Source organism: Canis lupus, chromosome 12, assembly GCF_003254725.2.
Source record: "Canis lupus dingo isolate Sandy chromosome 12, ASM325472v2, whole genome shotgun sequence".
NCBI lineage: Eukaryota > Metazoa > Chordata > Mammalia > Carnivora > Canidae > Canis > Canis lupus.
Genome location: NC_064254.1, coordinates 57,876,812 through 57,893,275, shown reverse-complemented (window position 1 = coordinate 57,893,275; position 16,464 = coordinate 57,876,812). Strand labels below are relative to the sequence as shown.

Below are 16,464 nucleotides of genomic sequence, written 5' to 3'. Positions count from 1 at the left end.
CAAACTGTTTTTTTTTTAACTACTCCAGGTCCTTTCCTTTTCTGTATGAATTTTAGAATCAGTTTGTTTTAATTGAGATTGCATTTGGTGATCAGTTTGGAGAGGACATCTTAACAATATTGAGTCTTCCAATGTATGATTATGAGATATCTTTTCCCTTATTTAGGTATTTGATTTTTCTCATCAGATTTTGTGGTTTCCAGCTTACAAATTCTGCACTATCTTGTTAGATTTACCTTAAGAATTTCACATTCTTAAACATTATTTATTGTAAATTGGTACTTTAAAAAAATTTTAGTTTCTAGTGTACATTCCTAATATGCAGAAGTACACTTGATTTTTGTATATTGGTCTTGTTTCTTGCTCCCTTGCTCAATTCACTTACTGGTTATAATAGGTTTATGTAGATTCCTTGGGATTTCCTATGACAATAATGTCATTGGTAAATAAAGACCATTTTATTTCTTTCCACTCTGTATCCTTTTATACATTTTTCTTACCTTATATAACTGGCAAGGACCTCCAGTACAATGTTGGAGTGGTAAAGTAGGCATCTTTGCTTTGTTTCTGATCTTAGGGGCAGAGCATTCAGTCTTTTACACACACACACACACACACACACACATCTGTATCATTATCTATAATATATATTCTCAGTTCTGTGATATTCTGTGGTATGTGCCTTACGGAGTGCCAACAAATTCTTAAGATAGAGTGAAAGTATAGTATATTATATCTTTAATTTACAAATTGACCCTTCCACTGTGTATAGTTTAGAGTTTATCCCATCTTTTGTATTTTTATACTTGTGGTTTTATTTTCCTATTTCTAATATTTTCATTTGGCTAATGTATCAGTATCTATTTGTCCTTTTAAAATTTTTCCCCTACTTTTCCTAATATATAGGCCTTTGACAGTTATGTCTTTAGATTTTTGTACACTCTTAACATATTGTAACATCTTTGGGACAGTTCTATAAAATATTTTGGAGTAAAGAAAATTCACCTCAGTTACTGATTTTTCTTTAGTATATGTGCTGCCAAAGTGAACACAGTTGTTGAGTAGAATGTTTTGCCTTTTCCCCATTTTTGCCCCCTTTGCTTTCTTCCATGTCCTCTACCCTTCCTTGCTTCCCTGCCATTTTCTTTACCTCCTCTCCCTTCCATGGCCTCCCTCCCTCATATCCCTCTCCTCTATGCATAAAAATTTCAAATACAAACTAACCTCTGCACTCTGGGCTGGCCTTGGAGATCCAGGTCTCATACTGGCTCACAGTTACCCTGCTGCCTGCCACTTTGGGGGATGTGAGGAGAGTCTGTAGAAGGTCTGGCCTAGTTTCAAGTCCCTAGGCTATGTCTGTGTTCTGTTGTAGCTTTAGACGTTTGCCTGAGGGCTTCCTTTGAAGCTCTTAGCAAGGTCAGCCAACCTTAAATAGTGCGCCCAGTTCTGGTTCCTTTCTGAGGTGGAGTATTTTTCATTTCCTTTACTCTTCAGAGCTGAGCTCTTTCAGGCCTTTAACCCATAAAGTCTGTTTTTACCTCTGCTATTTTGTTCTATTTTTGCTCTGTGGGATTTATTTTGTATTTAATTCAGGTTATGCCTTTGTTTTTTGTTTTGTTTAACTTTTTTTTTTTATATTTTGTCAATATGCTTTGACTAGAGAGAGGTTTTTGATTATCAACAGATTGATTCATCTTCATCCACAAGACATCTCCACAAATTCTCTCTTGTTCTAAATCTCTTTTTTTCTTTTTCTTTCTTTCTTTCTTCTTTCTTTCTTTCTTTCTTTCTTTCTTTCTTTCTTTCTTTCTTTCTTTCTTTCTTTTTTTTTAAAGATTTTGTTTATTTATTCATGAGAGACACAAAGAGAGAGGCAGAGACGTAGGCAGAGGGAGAAGCAGGTTCCCCAAAGGAAGCCTAATTTGGGACTCAATCCCAGGACCCCAGGATCATGACCTGAGCCAAAGGCAGACGCTCAACCACTGAGTCACTCAGGTGCTCCTAACTTTCTTTTTCTTGATAATCTGTTCCTGTTTCATGAGTATGTATACATTTTCTTCTTACAACTTGAGATTTTTTTTTTAAGTTTTCTCCTCTTTCCCACAATAACACTTTTACTAAGGTACATTTCCTGTGTATGTTTCATGTTCCCTTCATTTTGAATAGGATGAATCTTTTCATGTTTGGTGATTTTTCTTTTAGGTTTGAAGATCTCTTTGGTATTAGTAGTTCAGATAAGCTCCATTAGAGATTCTATAAGTCATCATAGAATTTTTTACCCAGTCCTAGGTAGAAGAAGAAAAAAAATCTAGCTTTGTTAAATTTTCTTGAGTGGTTTAGAAGGTGGTAATTGCTCTGTGCATAGTTGAGATGGAGCTATAGGCAGAGACATGGTGGAAACAGTTTCTCCTTTGTTCAGGGATAATTTCTATCCTGTGCATCTGTTTTGAAAGCAATAGACTGTTCTTCCTATCTGCCGCCAGGCAGATAAGAATCTCTGAAGGATTCCCTGGTTTCCTCTTGCACTCTTCTTCTAAATCACTGGCCTTCCTTGATGCCTACAGCACAAATGTCATGTCATGCAATTTCAGCCTTTCATGGACTCCAGTCATGGAATCCAAATAGGGTTGGGATGTGTGTCCATCTTGGTTTCTGTCCTCAACTCTGATCTAGAAGGTGAGCAATACCACCACATGCAAAAGGAGAAGCCCACAAGGGGAGTAAGTCAAAGTCTTTTCAAGATCATGCTGTTTTTGCTACTTAAGAGTAACTGAACTTACGGCTCCTGTTACAGGCTAGACTCACTACCATTTCGGATAGCTTTTTGGCACCAGGGACTCCCATTAATGCATTATTGGAGTGAATATTAATTATGAGATAAGGAATAATACTTAAAGTATTGGACTTAAGAATCAGAAGACCTGGATTTATGTCAGGCACTCAGCTTGTTCTTCAGTTTTCTCAAGTGTAAAACAGAGTTTATATTAATTATGAATTTTGTAACAGCACTGCTGTGCATATCAAATGAGATATGTTACACATATCCTAAGGAGACCATTGTAAACTTATACTGCCATAATATATTCTTACTGTTTTATATTATTTGGACAAAATTCTTTCTCCAGCTTAGAGCACTATCTAAATTTAGTACTTATTTTCATTTAAGGCAAAATGCTTATTTTAGTATTAGAGTTTATTGCAGAAAATACTATTTTTTAAAGTGACTGAAATCAGCTAAATATTTGTTTGTTATGATGTCTCCAGAAATAACACCTGATCCTTTACTTAATACAATGATATCTAATTGCTAAATCCTTAAAATCAATATATTCACAGAGATACCAGTTTATAGTTCTTTATTTTAATCTAAATAACCTCTTTTTTTTTTCTTTTGGTTTTTCAGGATAGGAAGAAAATAGATCATGGGGGGTTGGGTTTGAATACTGTTTTTTTGCTTGTTTTGTGACTTTATAAATTATGTAAATAATCCCTCTAAGCCCTGGTATTTAAAGTGGAGAAAATAGTGCCTCCCAAGCTTGTTTGAGAATTTTATGACTTGACATTCATATATAAAGCTTAACACGTATGTACTATGCTTGCATGTAGTGGTTGCTTGATAAATGATAGCCATATTAATCTCTGTGTACCTAAGATCTCATCTTAATTGGAGCAGTGTTTAGTTAGTAGAAAAAGACTAACTTGAATCTTTGACTATGTGTTATTTAAAAATGATTTTAGATGGTAGTAATATATTGTTTATGAAATGACCTTTTTTTTCTTTTCTGTTTTGTTTTTAAATCATAGGGCCCCTCGATTTAAAAGTTTCCAGCAACAGGATAGTCAGGAACTTCTGCATTATCTGCTGGATGCAGTGAGGACAGAAGAAACAAAGGTCAGGTTTTGTTAAGTTTATCACATATACTCTTTAAAAAGAGGGTACAAAACTGAAGGAATTAATTTCTGCCATCATTTTAATGTAGGTTAAGAAGTAATTTGATTTTTTTTCTTTCTACTTGTTCCCTTGTATATATATTTCTTTCCTCTTCTTCTAAAATAATATTTTCTTTTACCCTTTTGCAACCCTATTATCCTTTATTAGTTAATATCCTTTGGCTATAAATAAAAATCAGTGTGAGCTAACTTAAATAAAGAAAAGAGAATCTAAGAATCTAGGTGAAGGGAGGTACAGGTTGGGGATACAGGGACAGGAAGGTTCTCAGGAATCCAGAAGATATTCTCCTTATTTCCCTAGTTTCTCTGGCTCTGGATTTTCTTTGTTCATCTCCTCACAGAATGAGTAGTTTCTCTGCTTCTCTCTCTGAATGGTAGCACATTATCTTCGTATTTTACATACATTGCAGTTCTGCGTATATAAAACCAAAACTGGCTATGAATCCCAGTTCTGAATTCTTAAGAGAGAAACTTTGTTACCCCATGTTGGATTAGGACACACCCAGGGATCAGTCACTTGTTACTAGGGGCATGGGATCCCAGCCTCCTGGATCAGGGATTGTTTCTGAAAAAAGAAAGAATGGCTTATGGCCTGGGTAGATTTCCCCAAACAGTGTTCATTGTAATCTTATCTCTTGATTGATTGATGGTAGTTGACTTTAATATTAAATGAGTTAAATTCATCTTTTTTGTGGGATCCTGCAAATAGGATACAATTTTTTCAGAGAAAATGCAAGATATTAAAGACGTTAAGTACATAGCATATATCTTCCATTCCCCTGCCCGCTGCCCCATTTTTACTCATAGCAGACATTATTAATCATTCATAACAGTTCTGCTGAGTCTGGATTCAGCCTCAGAATCATTCTCAACCTAGCACTGCAGGCAGACCCTGTCCATCATAATTGTCATAGTAGGTGAAATCCTGTTTTCCATTCAAAGTAAACAGATTTCCTAATCTCTATTAATATGTAGGAAAGCAAACATTTGAAAATGAAGTACTTATGCTTGTGGTCGTTGTTACTATGTTGCTAGGCAAGGTGGACCTTCCTTTTTTTTTTTCTTTTTTCTTTTCTTTTTTTAACTCTTCCTTCAATTGTAATATTCCAGCTTTCAGTGAAGACAGAGGTAGGGCTCTCATATTTTCTTGTAAATTATCTTAAAGACAATTTAGTTAATTTCTAAAGTTAATCACTCCCTCCTGCTACCAAACAATGTTTATTACAATCCTATTCTTAATTGGCTATTTATTGGCTTTCATATTAAATTAGTTGAATTCAACTTTTGAAGGTGTCACTCCTTTCAGCCATCTCTCACTTTACATGTGTGTGTATATTTAAGTTTTATATATACATTTTATATATGTATATATTTTTAAGTTTTTATTTTAGTTCCAGTTAACACAGTGTTCTATTAGTTTCAGATGTACAATGTAGTGATTCAGCACTTCCATTCATCACCTGGTGTCCATTACAACAAATACTTCCTTAATCCCCATCACCTGTTTTATCTATTTCCTCCCACCCCCACCTCCCCTCTGGTAACCATCAGTTTGTTCTCTATAGTTAAGAGTCTGTTTTTTAATTTATCTCTCTCTGTCTTTTTTTCTCCTCTGCTCATTTGTTTTGTTTCTTCAATTCACATATAAGTAAAATCATATTATTTGTCTTTGGACTAACTTACTTCATTTGGCATTATACTCTCTAGTTCCACCCATGTTGTTGCAAATGGCAAGATTTTGTTTTATTTTATGGCTGAATAATATTCTGTTTGTGTGTGTGTGTGTGTGTATAAATATATATCCTCTTCCATTCTGTACACTGCCTTTTAGTTTTGATTATTTCTTTTGCTGTGCAAAAAGCTTTTTATTTTAATGTGTCCCAATAGTTTATTTTTACTTTTGTTTCTCTTGCCTCAGAAAACATATTTAGAAAGAAGTTACTGTGGTCGATGTCAAGTTGTTACCGCCTGTGTTCTCTGCTAGGATTCTTATGGTTTCAGGTTTCACATTTAAAAGTCTTTAATCCATTTGAGTTTATTTTTGTGTATGGTGTAAGGAAGTGGTCCAATTTCATTCTTTTGTATGTACCTGTCCAGTTTTCCCACCACCATTTATTGAAGAGACAATATTTTCCTATTGGATATTATTTCCTGCTTTGTCAAAGTTTAATTGACCATATAATTGTGGGTTCAGGAGTGCCTGGGTACTCAGTTGGTTAAGCATCTCAGGGTCTTGGAATGGAGCCCTGCATCTGGCTCCTTGCTCAGTGGAGAGTCTGTTTCTCTCTCCCCTTCCTTTTGCCTGTCCCACCTGCTCATCCTCACTTTCTATCTCAAATAAAGAAATAAAACTTTAAAAATCGTGGATTTATTTCTGAGTTTCCTATTCTGTTCCACTGATCTATGTGTTGATTTTTGTGCAAGTTTCATACTGTTTTGATTATGCAGCTTTGTAATATAACTTGAAGTCCAGAATTGTGATGCCTCCAGATTTCCTTTTTTTTTTTTTTTTTTTTTTAAGATTGCTTTGACTACTTGGAATCTTCTGTGATTTCATACAAATTTTAGGATTTTTTACTCTGGTTCCATGAAAAGGCTGTTGGTATTTTGATAGAGATATGATAGAGATTGCTTTAAATGTTAAATTGCTTTGGGTAGTATAGACATTTTAGCAATATTTATTCTTCCAATCCATGAGCATGGAATGTCTTTCCATTTCTTTGTGTCATCTTCAATTTCTGTCATCAGTGTTTATTATAGTTTTTGGAGTATAGGTCTTTCACCTCTTTGATTTGGTGTATTCCTAGCTATCTTGGTTTTGGTGTAATTGTAAATGGGATTTTTTTTTTTAAAGATTTATTTATTTGAGAGAGAGAGAGAGAGGACACAAGCATGCATGGTGGAGGAAGGGCAGAGAAAAAGGGAGAGGGAGAGAAGCAGACTCTTTGCTGAGCTGTGAGCCTGACACAGGGCTTGATCCCAGGACGTTGAGATCATGACCTGAGCCAAAATGGAGTCAGTCGCTCAACTGACTGAGCCACCCACGCTCCCTGGGATTGTTTTATTTCTCTTTCTGCTGCTGCATTATTGGTGTATGGAAATAGAAATGCAACAAATTTCTGTATATTATTTAAAAAGATTCAATTTATTTATTTGACAGAGAGCAAGCGCAAGCAGGAGTGGCAGATAGAGGCAGAGGGAGGCAGAGGGGGAGGGAGTACCAGGCTCCTCTCTGAGCAGGGAGCCTGATGTGGGGCTCAATTCCAGGACCCCAGGACCATGACCTGAGCCGAAGGCAGATGCTTAACCAACTGAGCCACACAAGCACCCTAGATTTCTGTATATTGATTTTGTATCCTGCAACTTTACTGAATTCATGTATCAGTTCTTGCAGTTTTTTGGTGGGATCTTTCAGGTTTTCTATATATAGTATTACGTTGGCTGCAAATAGTGAAAGTTTGACTTCTTCCTTACCAATTTGGATTCCTTTTATATCTTTTTCTTGTCTGATTGCTGTGGTTAGGACTTCCAGTACTATAATAAAAAATGGTGAAAGTAGACATCCTTGTTTTGTTCCTGACCTTAGGGGAAAAGCTCTCAGTTTTTCCTCATTAAGGATGATATTGGCTGTGGGTTTTTCATATTATGACCTTCATTATGTTGAGGTATATTCCCTCTAAACCTACTTTTTGAGGGTTTTTATCATGAATGGATGGTGTATTTTGTCAAATGCTTTTTCTGCATCTATTGAAATGATCATATGGTTTTTATCCTATGTTTGTGGATGTGATGTATCATGTTGCTTGATTTGTGAATATTGAACCACTATTGCAACCCAGGAATAAATCCCATTTGATCATGATGAATGATTTTTTTTTTAATGTGTTGATTTGGTTTGCTAGTATTTTGTTGAGGTTCTTTTCTTACATCTATCTTCATCAGAGATGTTAGCCTATAGTTCTCTTTTTTTAGTGGTGTCTTTATCTGGTTTTGGTATCAGGGTAATGCTGGCCTCATAGAATGAATTTGGAGATTTCCCTTTCTTTTCTATTTTTTGGAATAGTTAGGGAAGAATAGATATTAATACTTCTTTAAATGTTTGATATAATTAACTTCTGAAGGTATCTGGTCCTGGACTTTTGTTTGTTGGGTTTTTTTGATTACTGGTTCAGTTTTTTTGCTGGTAATCCATTTAAATTTTCTATTTCTTCCTGTTTCACTTTTGGTAGTTTATATGTTTCTAGGAATTTAGTTTTCTAGGATGTCCAGTTTGTTGGCATAGTTTGACATACTATTCTTTTATAATTTTTGTAATTCTGTGGTGTTGGTTGTTATTTCTCCTCTCTCATTTGTGATTTTATTTAAGACCTTTCCCTTTTTTTCTTGATAAATCTGGCTAGAGGTTTATCAATTTTATAGATTTTCCCCCCCAAAGAACCAGCTCCTAGTTTCACTGAGGTGTTCTATTGTTTTGTTTCATTTTCTTAGCTTCTATATCATTTATTTCTGCTCTGATCTCTTTTATTGCCTTCCTTCTGGTGGTTTTAGGTTTTGTTTGTTTTTCTTTTTCTACCTCCTTTAGTTGTAAGGTCAGGTTGTTTATTTGAGAGTTTTTTGGCTTCTTGAGGTACGCCTGTACATACATCCTTCTTAGAATTTGTCTAGGAAACTTTTTCTCTCCTTCTATTCCAAATGATAGCCTTGTTGGATAGAGTATTCTTGGCTGCAGACTTTTCCCATTCAGCACTTTGAATAGATCATGTCATTCCCTTTTGACTTGGAAAGTGTCTGCTGAAAAATCCCCTGATGACCTTATGGGGTTTCCCTCCTATGTAACTGTCTTCTTTTATCATGCTGCTTTTAAATTTTTTTCTTTATCACTGCATTTTGCCCATTTAATTACAATATGTCTTGGTGTGGATATGCTTTTGTTGATTTTCTTGGGGGCTTTTCTGTGCCTTTTGGATCTGTTTATCTGTTTCCATCTCCAGATTAGGAAAGTTTTCAGCTATTATTTCTTCAAATAAATATTCTGTCCCCCTTTCACTATCTTCTTCTTCTGGGACCCTATAATACAAGTGTTATTATGTTAGATGGAATCACTGAGTTCCCTAAGTCTGTTCTTAATGTTGTGTAATTCTTTTCTCTCTCTCTTTTTTTTTTTCAGCTTGATTAGTTTCCATTATTTTATCTTCTAGGTCATTAATTCATTTCTCTGCTTTTTCCAGCATACTGTTTGTTATATCATCAGATGTGTTTCTAATCTCATTTATTGTTCTCTTCATCTCTGATTGGTTCTTTTTAATCTCTGTGTTAAGGGTCTCACTGATGTCTTCCACTCCTTACTCAAATCCAGTGAATATCCTTATGATCATTGCTTTAAATACTCCAGCAGGCATGTTCCTTATGTCTGTTTCACTTAGATCTCTGGCCATGGCTTTGTCCTGTTCTTTCATTTGGGACAAATTTCTCTGTCTTCTCATTTTGTCTAAGTCCCTATGCTTGTTTCTATGGGTTAAGAAAGTCAGCTATGTATCCTATTCTTGAGAGTATTATTATCCACAAATGGCTTTGTGGAGAGATCATATAATGCCTTATTATATAATGTCCCCTATTATCTAGGGCTGGCACTTCAGGGAGTATGTCCAGCATGTGCTGCATGCAATCTATTGTTGTGTCCTGGCTACTTTATCCTTGAGGTCAGTCATCTGCAGATGCCCTCTGTGTCTGTTGTGGCAGTGTTTGGTCCCTGGTCTGAATGTGTCAAGTGTTTGGTTTTTTGTTTTGTTTTGTTTTTTTAATAATCTCTACACCTAATGTGGAGCTCAAACTCACAACCCCAAGGTCAGGAGTCACATGTCCTTCCAACTGAGCTAGCCGGATGTGTCTCAGATGTGTCAGGTCTTAACTAGGTGTGCTCTGGTTGGTTTGTGCTGAGACCTGTTACCGCTGCTGGCAGAATTGAGGCCCGGCAAAATTTCCACATGGGGAGATAAGGTGTGGGCAAGGGACTGGACTGGTTTTCTGGGGGGAGGGGGCCCACTGCCCTGGGACTAAGGTAAATGTGAATTAAAGGGGCTGTTCCATGGGCGGGGGTGGAGAAGTATTGGTGTAAGCAAGTTAGCTAGTGAGCGGCTCCCACAGGTGGCCCTGTGCTTATGTTAAGGAGTGGGGGAGGAAAATGGTGCCTGCCAGTTCCTTTGTTCCCAGAGGGGTCTCTCTTCAAATGCTGTCTCTCTGGGATGCACTCCAAGATAAGCAAATAACTTCCCTACTGTGTGCCCCAGGTACTCTTCAGATCACTGTTTCCGCACTATATGTCCATGTGCTATTTGCCTGCCTTCTCTTCAACAGCAGCACAGTGACTTCTGGGTTCTATCCCAGCCAAGCCCTCTGACCTTTAAAAACTCTAGATTTTAAGTCCCACTGGTTGCCAGAGCTCACAAAATCCAGGCCCTCTTGCTTTCCCAGCCAGTTGCTATGAGGATTTATTTTCTCTGTGTGTGCCACTGTGCACTAGTCTCTCACCCTTCTCCAAGGCGATGGATGCCTCCCCATTTCAGCGGCCATGATCTGTTTCTCCCAAGCCAGGTCTCTGCACTTCCTACCTTCTCCATTGTGGTGTCTTCTCTCACTTTAGTTGTGGAGTTTGTTCTGCCAGTCTTCAGGTTGATTTCTGGGGTATTTAGGATGATTTGATAGTTACCTAGTTGTATTCATGGGACAAGGTGAGCTTAGGGTTCTCCTACTCCACCGCCATTTACCCTCCTGGATATACTCTATATATTTCAATTATGTACCTTATCATCTTCTATTTAGAGTTATGTCTTTTTTTAAGATTTACTTATTTACTCATGAGAGACAGACACACACACACACAGAGGCAGAGACAGAGGGAGAAGCAGGCTCCATGCAGGGAGTCTGATGCGGGATTTGATCCCGGATTCCGGGATCACGCCGTCAACCAAAGGCGGATGCTTAACCACTGAGCCACCCAGGTGTTCCTAGAGTTATGTTTTCATCACCTCTCTTAGGTTGTGATCTCCTCATGGAATGACACTGTGTATTATCTCTGTATCCCACGTACCTTGCACATAGTAGGTGGTTGGTGAATGTTGAATAAGTTGTCTGTACTTAACCTTTAAATGGAAATTTAAAGAATTTCTGGGCAGCCTGGGTGGCTCAGCGGTTTGGCGCTGCCTTGGCCCAGGGCATGCTCCTGGAGATCCAGGATCGAGTCCCACATCGGGCTCCCTGCATGCAGCCTGCTTCTCCCTCTGTCTGTGTCTCTGCCTCTCTCTTTGTGTGTCTCATGAATAAATAAATAAAATCTTAAAATAAATAAATAATTAAATTAAATACATGGACAATTTCTGTTGAGAATTTGAATTGGAAAAAAGTAAGCAGTTTCTTAAATCATTGTTTCTTGAGGATTTGCAGTTATTTTGAGTATTATAAACTGATAAACTGATAGGATAATATACATTACCTCTTATCTGTAATTTGTTTTGAAAAATCCATTCAAGGATTTACAATTAAGTTTTGAAAACATTAGCACAATCCTCCTGAGCTAATATTTGATCTTATTTTCTTTGATATAGAAATTGATACCTAGAATGGGAGATTTGAACTGTCTTTCTGATTACCAAATGAATTTAATTCTATACAATACTGCTTATTAAAGTTTAGTTTTAACACTTGGTCATCAGTGACTAGTATAAATAATACATTTTTAATTTGCTATTTATAATTTAACCATAATTATTTCACTATTTGAAGTAGTATTAAATCTGATTCAGTGACTTTGGTATATTGATATTCTTTTTGAGGGAGTTGATATAAGGTAGCAAGGTGGGGAGAGATACAAACAGAAACTTCTATCTTAATTGATAAATATATTGATGCTTCTGAGCCTACAGAAGATGCAGGTGTTACTTTAAATTAATTAAGATTATCCATTTCTAGAATGATTGCTTTTCTACTATGATTTTGTAAGAATATGTTTACCACATGGTCTTGTATCATAAATGGAATTAAAAATTACCTACATTGTTTTTCTCTGTCCATATTAAAATAAAACTTAAAATCTATCCCTGTCTTTTTTTTTTTTTTTTTTTTTTTTTGGCTCTCTTCTATTACTTGATGACATTCTTTGTTACAATTAAATTATTGTTTTGTCATAATGGATTAGGATTAGGATTCACAGCATTTTAAAAACTCAGTTCAGTGGGAAACATTGCTTTCTTAAAAGCTCTTATCTTCCTCTATTTGAGGGTTTTACATGGTGTGGCAAAATTAAAATGTCAAGTCTGTGGATTTATTCAGTCTCGGAAGCAAGGACAGTCGTGCCAGTCAGTTACAGTGAGTACCCAAGCAGGAGCTGCATTGTCTGGCCTGGGAACTCCACAGCTGTTAATCGTGCTGCTGTTGTAGTTTGTCACTGCCATGTGGTTTTTGATTGAAGAAAGGCTACAGTGTTATGTCTGCCACCAGAATCTTTTAGTAATGATTAAAAACTACTGACCTCCTTTCATACTGTTTCATTAAAGTTTTTTTTTTTCTTATGACTATAGAGTTGATGGATACAACATGCTCTTGCCAAATAGAGTGCTAAAGGGGATCATTTGTGCAAAAATAGTAAATTTTTCATGGACAAAAATAAAATCAAATTGACTATAAGAACTTCTTTTATAGGCGATCTGTTCAACTTACAAATATGCGCTTCTTCACTATCTTGCTTTTAATTTTGAGCTATCACCAATTAATGATACTACATTTTTATTTTCAAAGATGTATCACTATATATTATTGGTGAGAGTTATTTTATTGATGAGACTGTTAAAGTCTCAGCTAACTTTTAAACTATAAGTGTTATACATTTTTATTTTTGAAAGAAGTTTATGGTTGAGATTTGAAATAGTCGGACCTTGACATTGCTAATTGATTAATGTGCTGCAGTTGTTAGCAGTTCCCTGGCCAAAGTGTGTGTGTGTGTGTGTGTGTGTGTCTCTAGCGCTTTTTTTTTTGTTTTAACTTAAATGGTTCAAAGCAGGATTCTTAACAATGAGAGGCTGTACAGGGACCTAAACTTACTTATTTTATTCAACTTGATGGATTACCTATTAATTAACTCCTCTAATAGTTTAGAGAATATAAATTTGTGACTAAGATACAGTAAGACAAATGTTTAATAGTTTAAAAGTTAATAATTTAAACAACTCCATTGATTTCCTTTTTTATTTTATTTTTTAAAGATTTTATTTATTTATTTGAGAGAGAGAGAGAGAGAGAGGCAGAGACACACAGGTAGAGGGAGAAGCAGGCCCCCTGCAAGGAGCCCGATGCGGGACTTGATCCTGGGACTCCAGGATCATGCTCTGGGCCAAAGGCAGGCGCTAAACCGCTGATCCACCCAGGGATTCCCCTGATTTCCTTTTCTAAAGAGTTTGACATTATAGCTTACATTTCAGCTATAATGGCAAAGGCTCATTAAGTCATATTGAAAGTTGTGTTTGAATTAGTAGAATATTCAAATTGTAAAGTAAGTTTATAGATTTATGACCTGGGTTAAAGTTCTTATCTGTACTAGATGGAGAGGCTTTTTATAGTTATATTAAATATTTACAGGTGAACATGATATTTATTGGAATCTTTATGTAGTTCCGTTCTGCATGGAATTCATACCATTCTAATTTGCTTATTTTCATTCAACAAATTTCTTTTCTGAAGGTATAAAAGTCAACTTTAGCTCAGACAGTATCTGAATTAGATTTTCAAATTTATTGCATCTGAATGGAAATGATTTAATATATAATAGCTTTTGGGATAGATTGTATGAGTTTGATTTTCTTCATATATATTTCAAGACAGTATTTCATGGCGTGGATTGCTGTATGTTTACTTTTATATCCTTTATATATATTTAAGTTTTCAAATCTTGCATCAACTTTCAAAATATGCTTGAAGAGAACAGTGAGCAGTTCTAGGAAATATAATGTGCTGATCATAGGCCAGCTAATAAATGAAACTCAGTTTTACAATTTTGGGGAGAAGGTATTAAATAAAAACTTACCATGAAATGTGTTCTACATGCAAAAGAATGTATACAGATGTATACATCAGTTTAAAGCATAATGTAAAGTCATTTACCACCAGGACCCTTCCTCACCATCACACCCAGAGTTTAAAAAAATAGGATATTTTTAGTGCCATAGAAGCCACCTGTTCTTTCTTTTCAAACATGTCATCCTCATCAGAGGAAACCACTTTTTTTTTTTTTTTTTTTACTTTTACAGTAATCATTTCATTGCCCTTTCTTACAGTTTTGAGAGCTACCTATTTATGCTTAAACAATAGATTGTTTAGTTTTGCACAACTGGTTAGCAAGCACAAACCTATTGCCATTATTGGATGAAGGAGGATTGAGAGAATCTTTGGAACATAGTCTGGCTTTGGCTTCCCAGAGTTTCTAAGACTTCTTTCTGGAGAAGTCAGTGGGCAAGATCGTGAATGTGTTCTGAGCCATGCTTGTCAGCATCAAAGCAACTGACAGAGTTACAGTTACAGGAGTGACCAGGTGTTAGCTCTCTAAAAGGGTTAGAGGCTGCTCTGTATTTTCTGCTCCTGAGTTCAGGACCCACCTCTTTGCTCTCAGGAATAGGTCAAAGCAGAACAGCATTGGGTAGTAATGTGTATCCTCTGCTGATCTATAGCAGAGCGTGGGGAGATATTCTGTTCTCAGGTTTTGTTTTTTTTTTTTTTTTAAGATTTTACTTATTTATTCATGAGAGACAGAGAGAGAGAGAGAGAGAGAGAGAGAAAGAGGCAGAGACACAGGCAGAGGGAGAAGCAGGCTCCATGCAGGGAGGCTGATGTGGGTCTTGATCCCAGGACTCCAAGATCACACCCTGGGCTGAAGGCAGGCGCTAAGCTATTGAGCCACCCAGGGATCCCAGTTCTCAGATTTAAAACATAGCACAGGGATGCCTGGGTGGCTCAGAGGTTGAGTGTCTGCCTTTGGCCCAGGGTGTGATCCCAGGGTCCAGAGATCATGTCCTGCATTGGGCTCCCTGCGAGGACCCTGCTTCTCCCTCTGCCTCTCTTTCTGTGTCTCATGAAAAAATAAAATCTTTTTTTTTTTTTTTTTTTTTTTTAATAAAACATAGTACAGGGATCCCTGGGTGGCGCAGCGGTTTAGCGCCTGCCTTTGGCCCAGGGCGCGATCCTGGAGACCCGGGATCGAATCCCACGTCGGGCTCCCAGTGCATGGAGCCTGCTTCTCCCTCTGCCTTTGTCTCTGCCTCTCCTTCTGCCTGTGTCTCTGCCTCTCTCTCTCTGTGTGACTATCATAAATAAATAAAAATTAAAAAAAATAAAAAAATAAAACATAGTACAGTAGCAAAAAGGAATTTTGGTGTTGACATTATGTCTGTCTCCTGGTCTCACTGCTTCAGTTTGGGTTGGTTGTCTCCCACATTTAATGTACAAGCATCATTCTGGAATTCCTTCTGTGCTCCTGGGAATTCCTTGCTTCTCTTATGTGTTGGCCCTCCTGTTTGCCTGTAAACTATGCTGTCTTTCTGGTTTATGCTCTCATTTGGTGTGTGGGTGTGTGTGTATTTTTCTCCTTTCTTTATTCATAAGGTGGCATATACTATACGTGCACTTTCTGCAGTTTTGTAGTTTTCTCTTTTTTTTACTTAATAAATTGTAGCAATCTTTCCATATCAGAAAGTAGGAAGGCCTCTCTCTCTCTCTTTTTTTTTTACCTGAACATATCAAACCAGTATCTTACTGATTCTCCCTTATGTGTATGTTTCCATTATTTTTGCTTTTATGTATTCATAAAAGCGGTGATGAATAAGGTATTTGTGTTATTTTGCATGTGTGTAAGTATATCTGTATACATATATAAGTGAGATAGCTGGACCCAATGATATATGAATTTGTAATTTTGTTTTTTTTTTAATTTTTATTTATTTATGATAGTCACAGAGAGAGAGAGAGAGAGAGAGAGAGAGGCAGAGACACAGGCAGAGGGAGAAGCAGGCTCCATGCACCGGGAGCCCGACGTGGGATTCGATCCCGGGTCTCCAGGATCGCGCCCTGGGCCAAAGACAGGTGCCAAACCGCTGCGCCACCCAGGGATCCCTGAATTTGTAATTTTGATACCCTCCATAGACATACAGTATTCACGTCTGTCAGCTACATGCCATGTAAGGCTGTTTCCCCACAGCCTCACCAAAAGAGTGTTTTGTCAAACTTTCTAATTTTTACCAATCTGCTAGGTAGGAAAATGCCTCTCAGGGTGGTTTTCTCTTACTTTCATGCATCAGTGCATGACTTTAGACCATGCATAGACTTTCAACCTTCTCTATATATGGAATCTCTTCATTAATGGCTGGTGGGACCTGCTTCTTGATACACTTTCTTCCCTTTGAAAAGGACTAAACAGAAATCTTAAGTTGTCATCATTATTATCTTACTCCACTCTATCCTTTCCAAAGGCAAGGA

General features: G+C 36.8%; 1 protein-coding gene across 7 annotated transcripts in view; it reads left to right on the top strand.

Annotated features, from left to right (window-relative positions):
- USP45 (ubiquitin specific peptidase 45) overlaps nt 1-16,464 on the top strand; it is a 72,444-nt gene that overhangs the window by 35,077 nt on the left and 20,903 nt on the right. For 5 of the 7 annotated variants that reach the window (XR_004804471.2, XM_049092408.1, XM_035698186.2 and 2 more), the window contains one exon: nt 3,805-3,892. Coding sequence is in view for 3 of the 7 variants with exons in the window: in XM_049092408.1 (XP_048948365.1) it covers nt 3,805-3,892 (88 nt within the window). In the remaining 4 variants the exon portion in view is untranslated. Of the gene's footprint in view, nt 1-3,804; nt 3,893-12,179; nt 12,313-15,798; nt 16,072-16,464 lie in introns of those variants that run through there. The other 2 variants (XM_035698188.2, XM_049092410.1) reach the window with 2 other exon arrangements.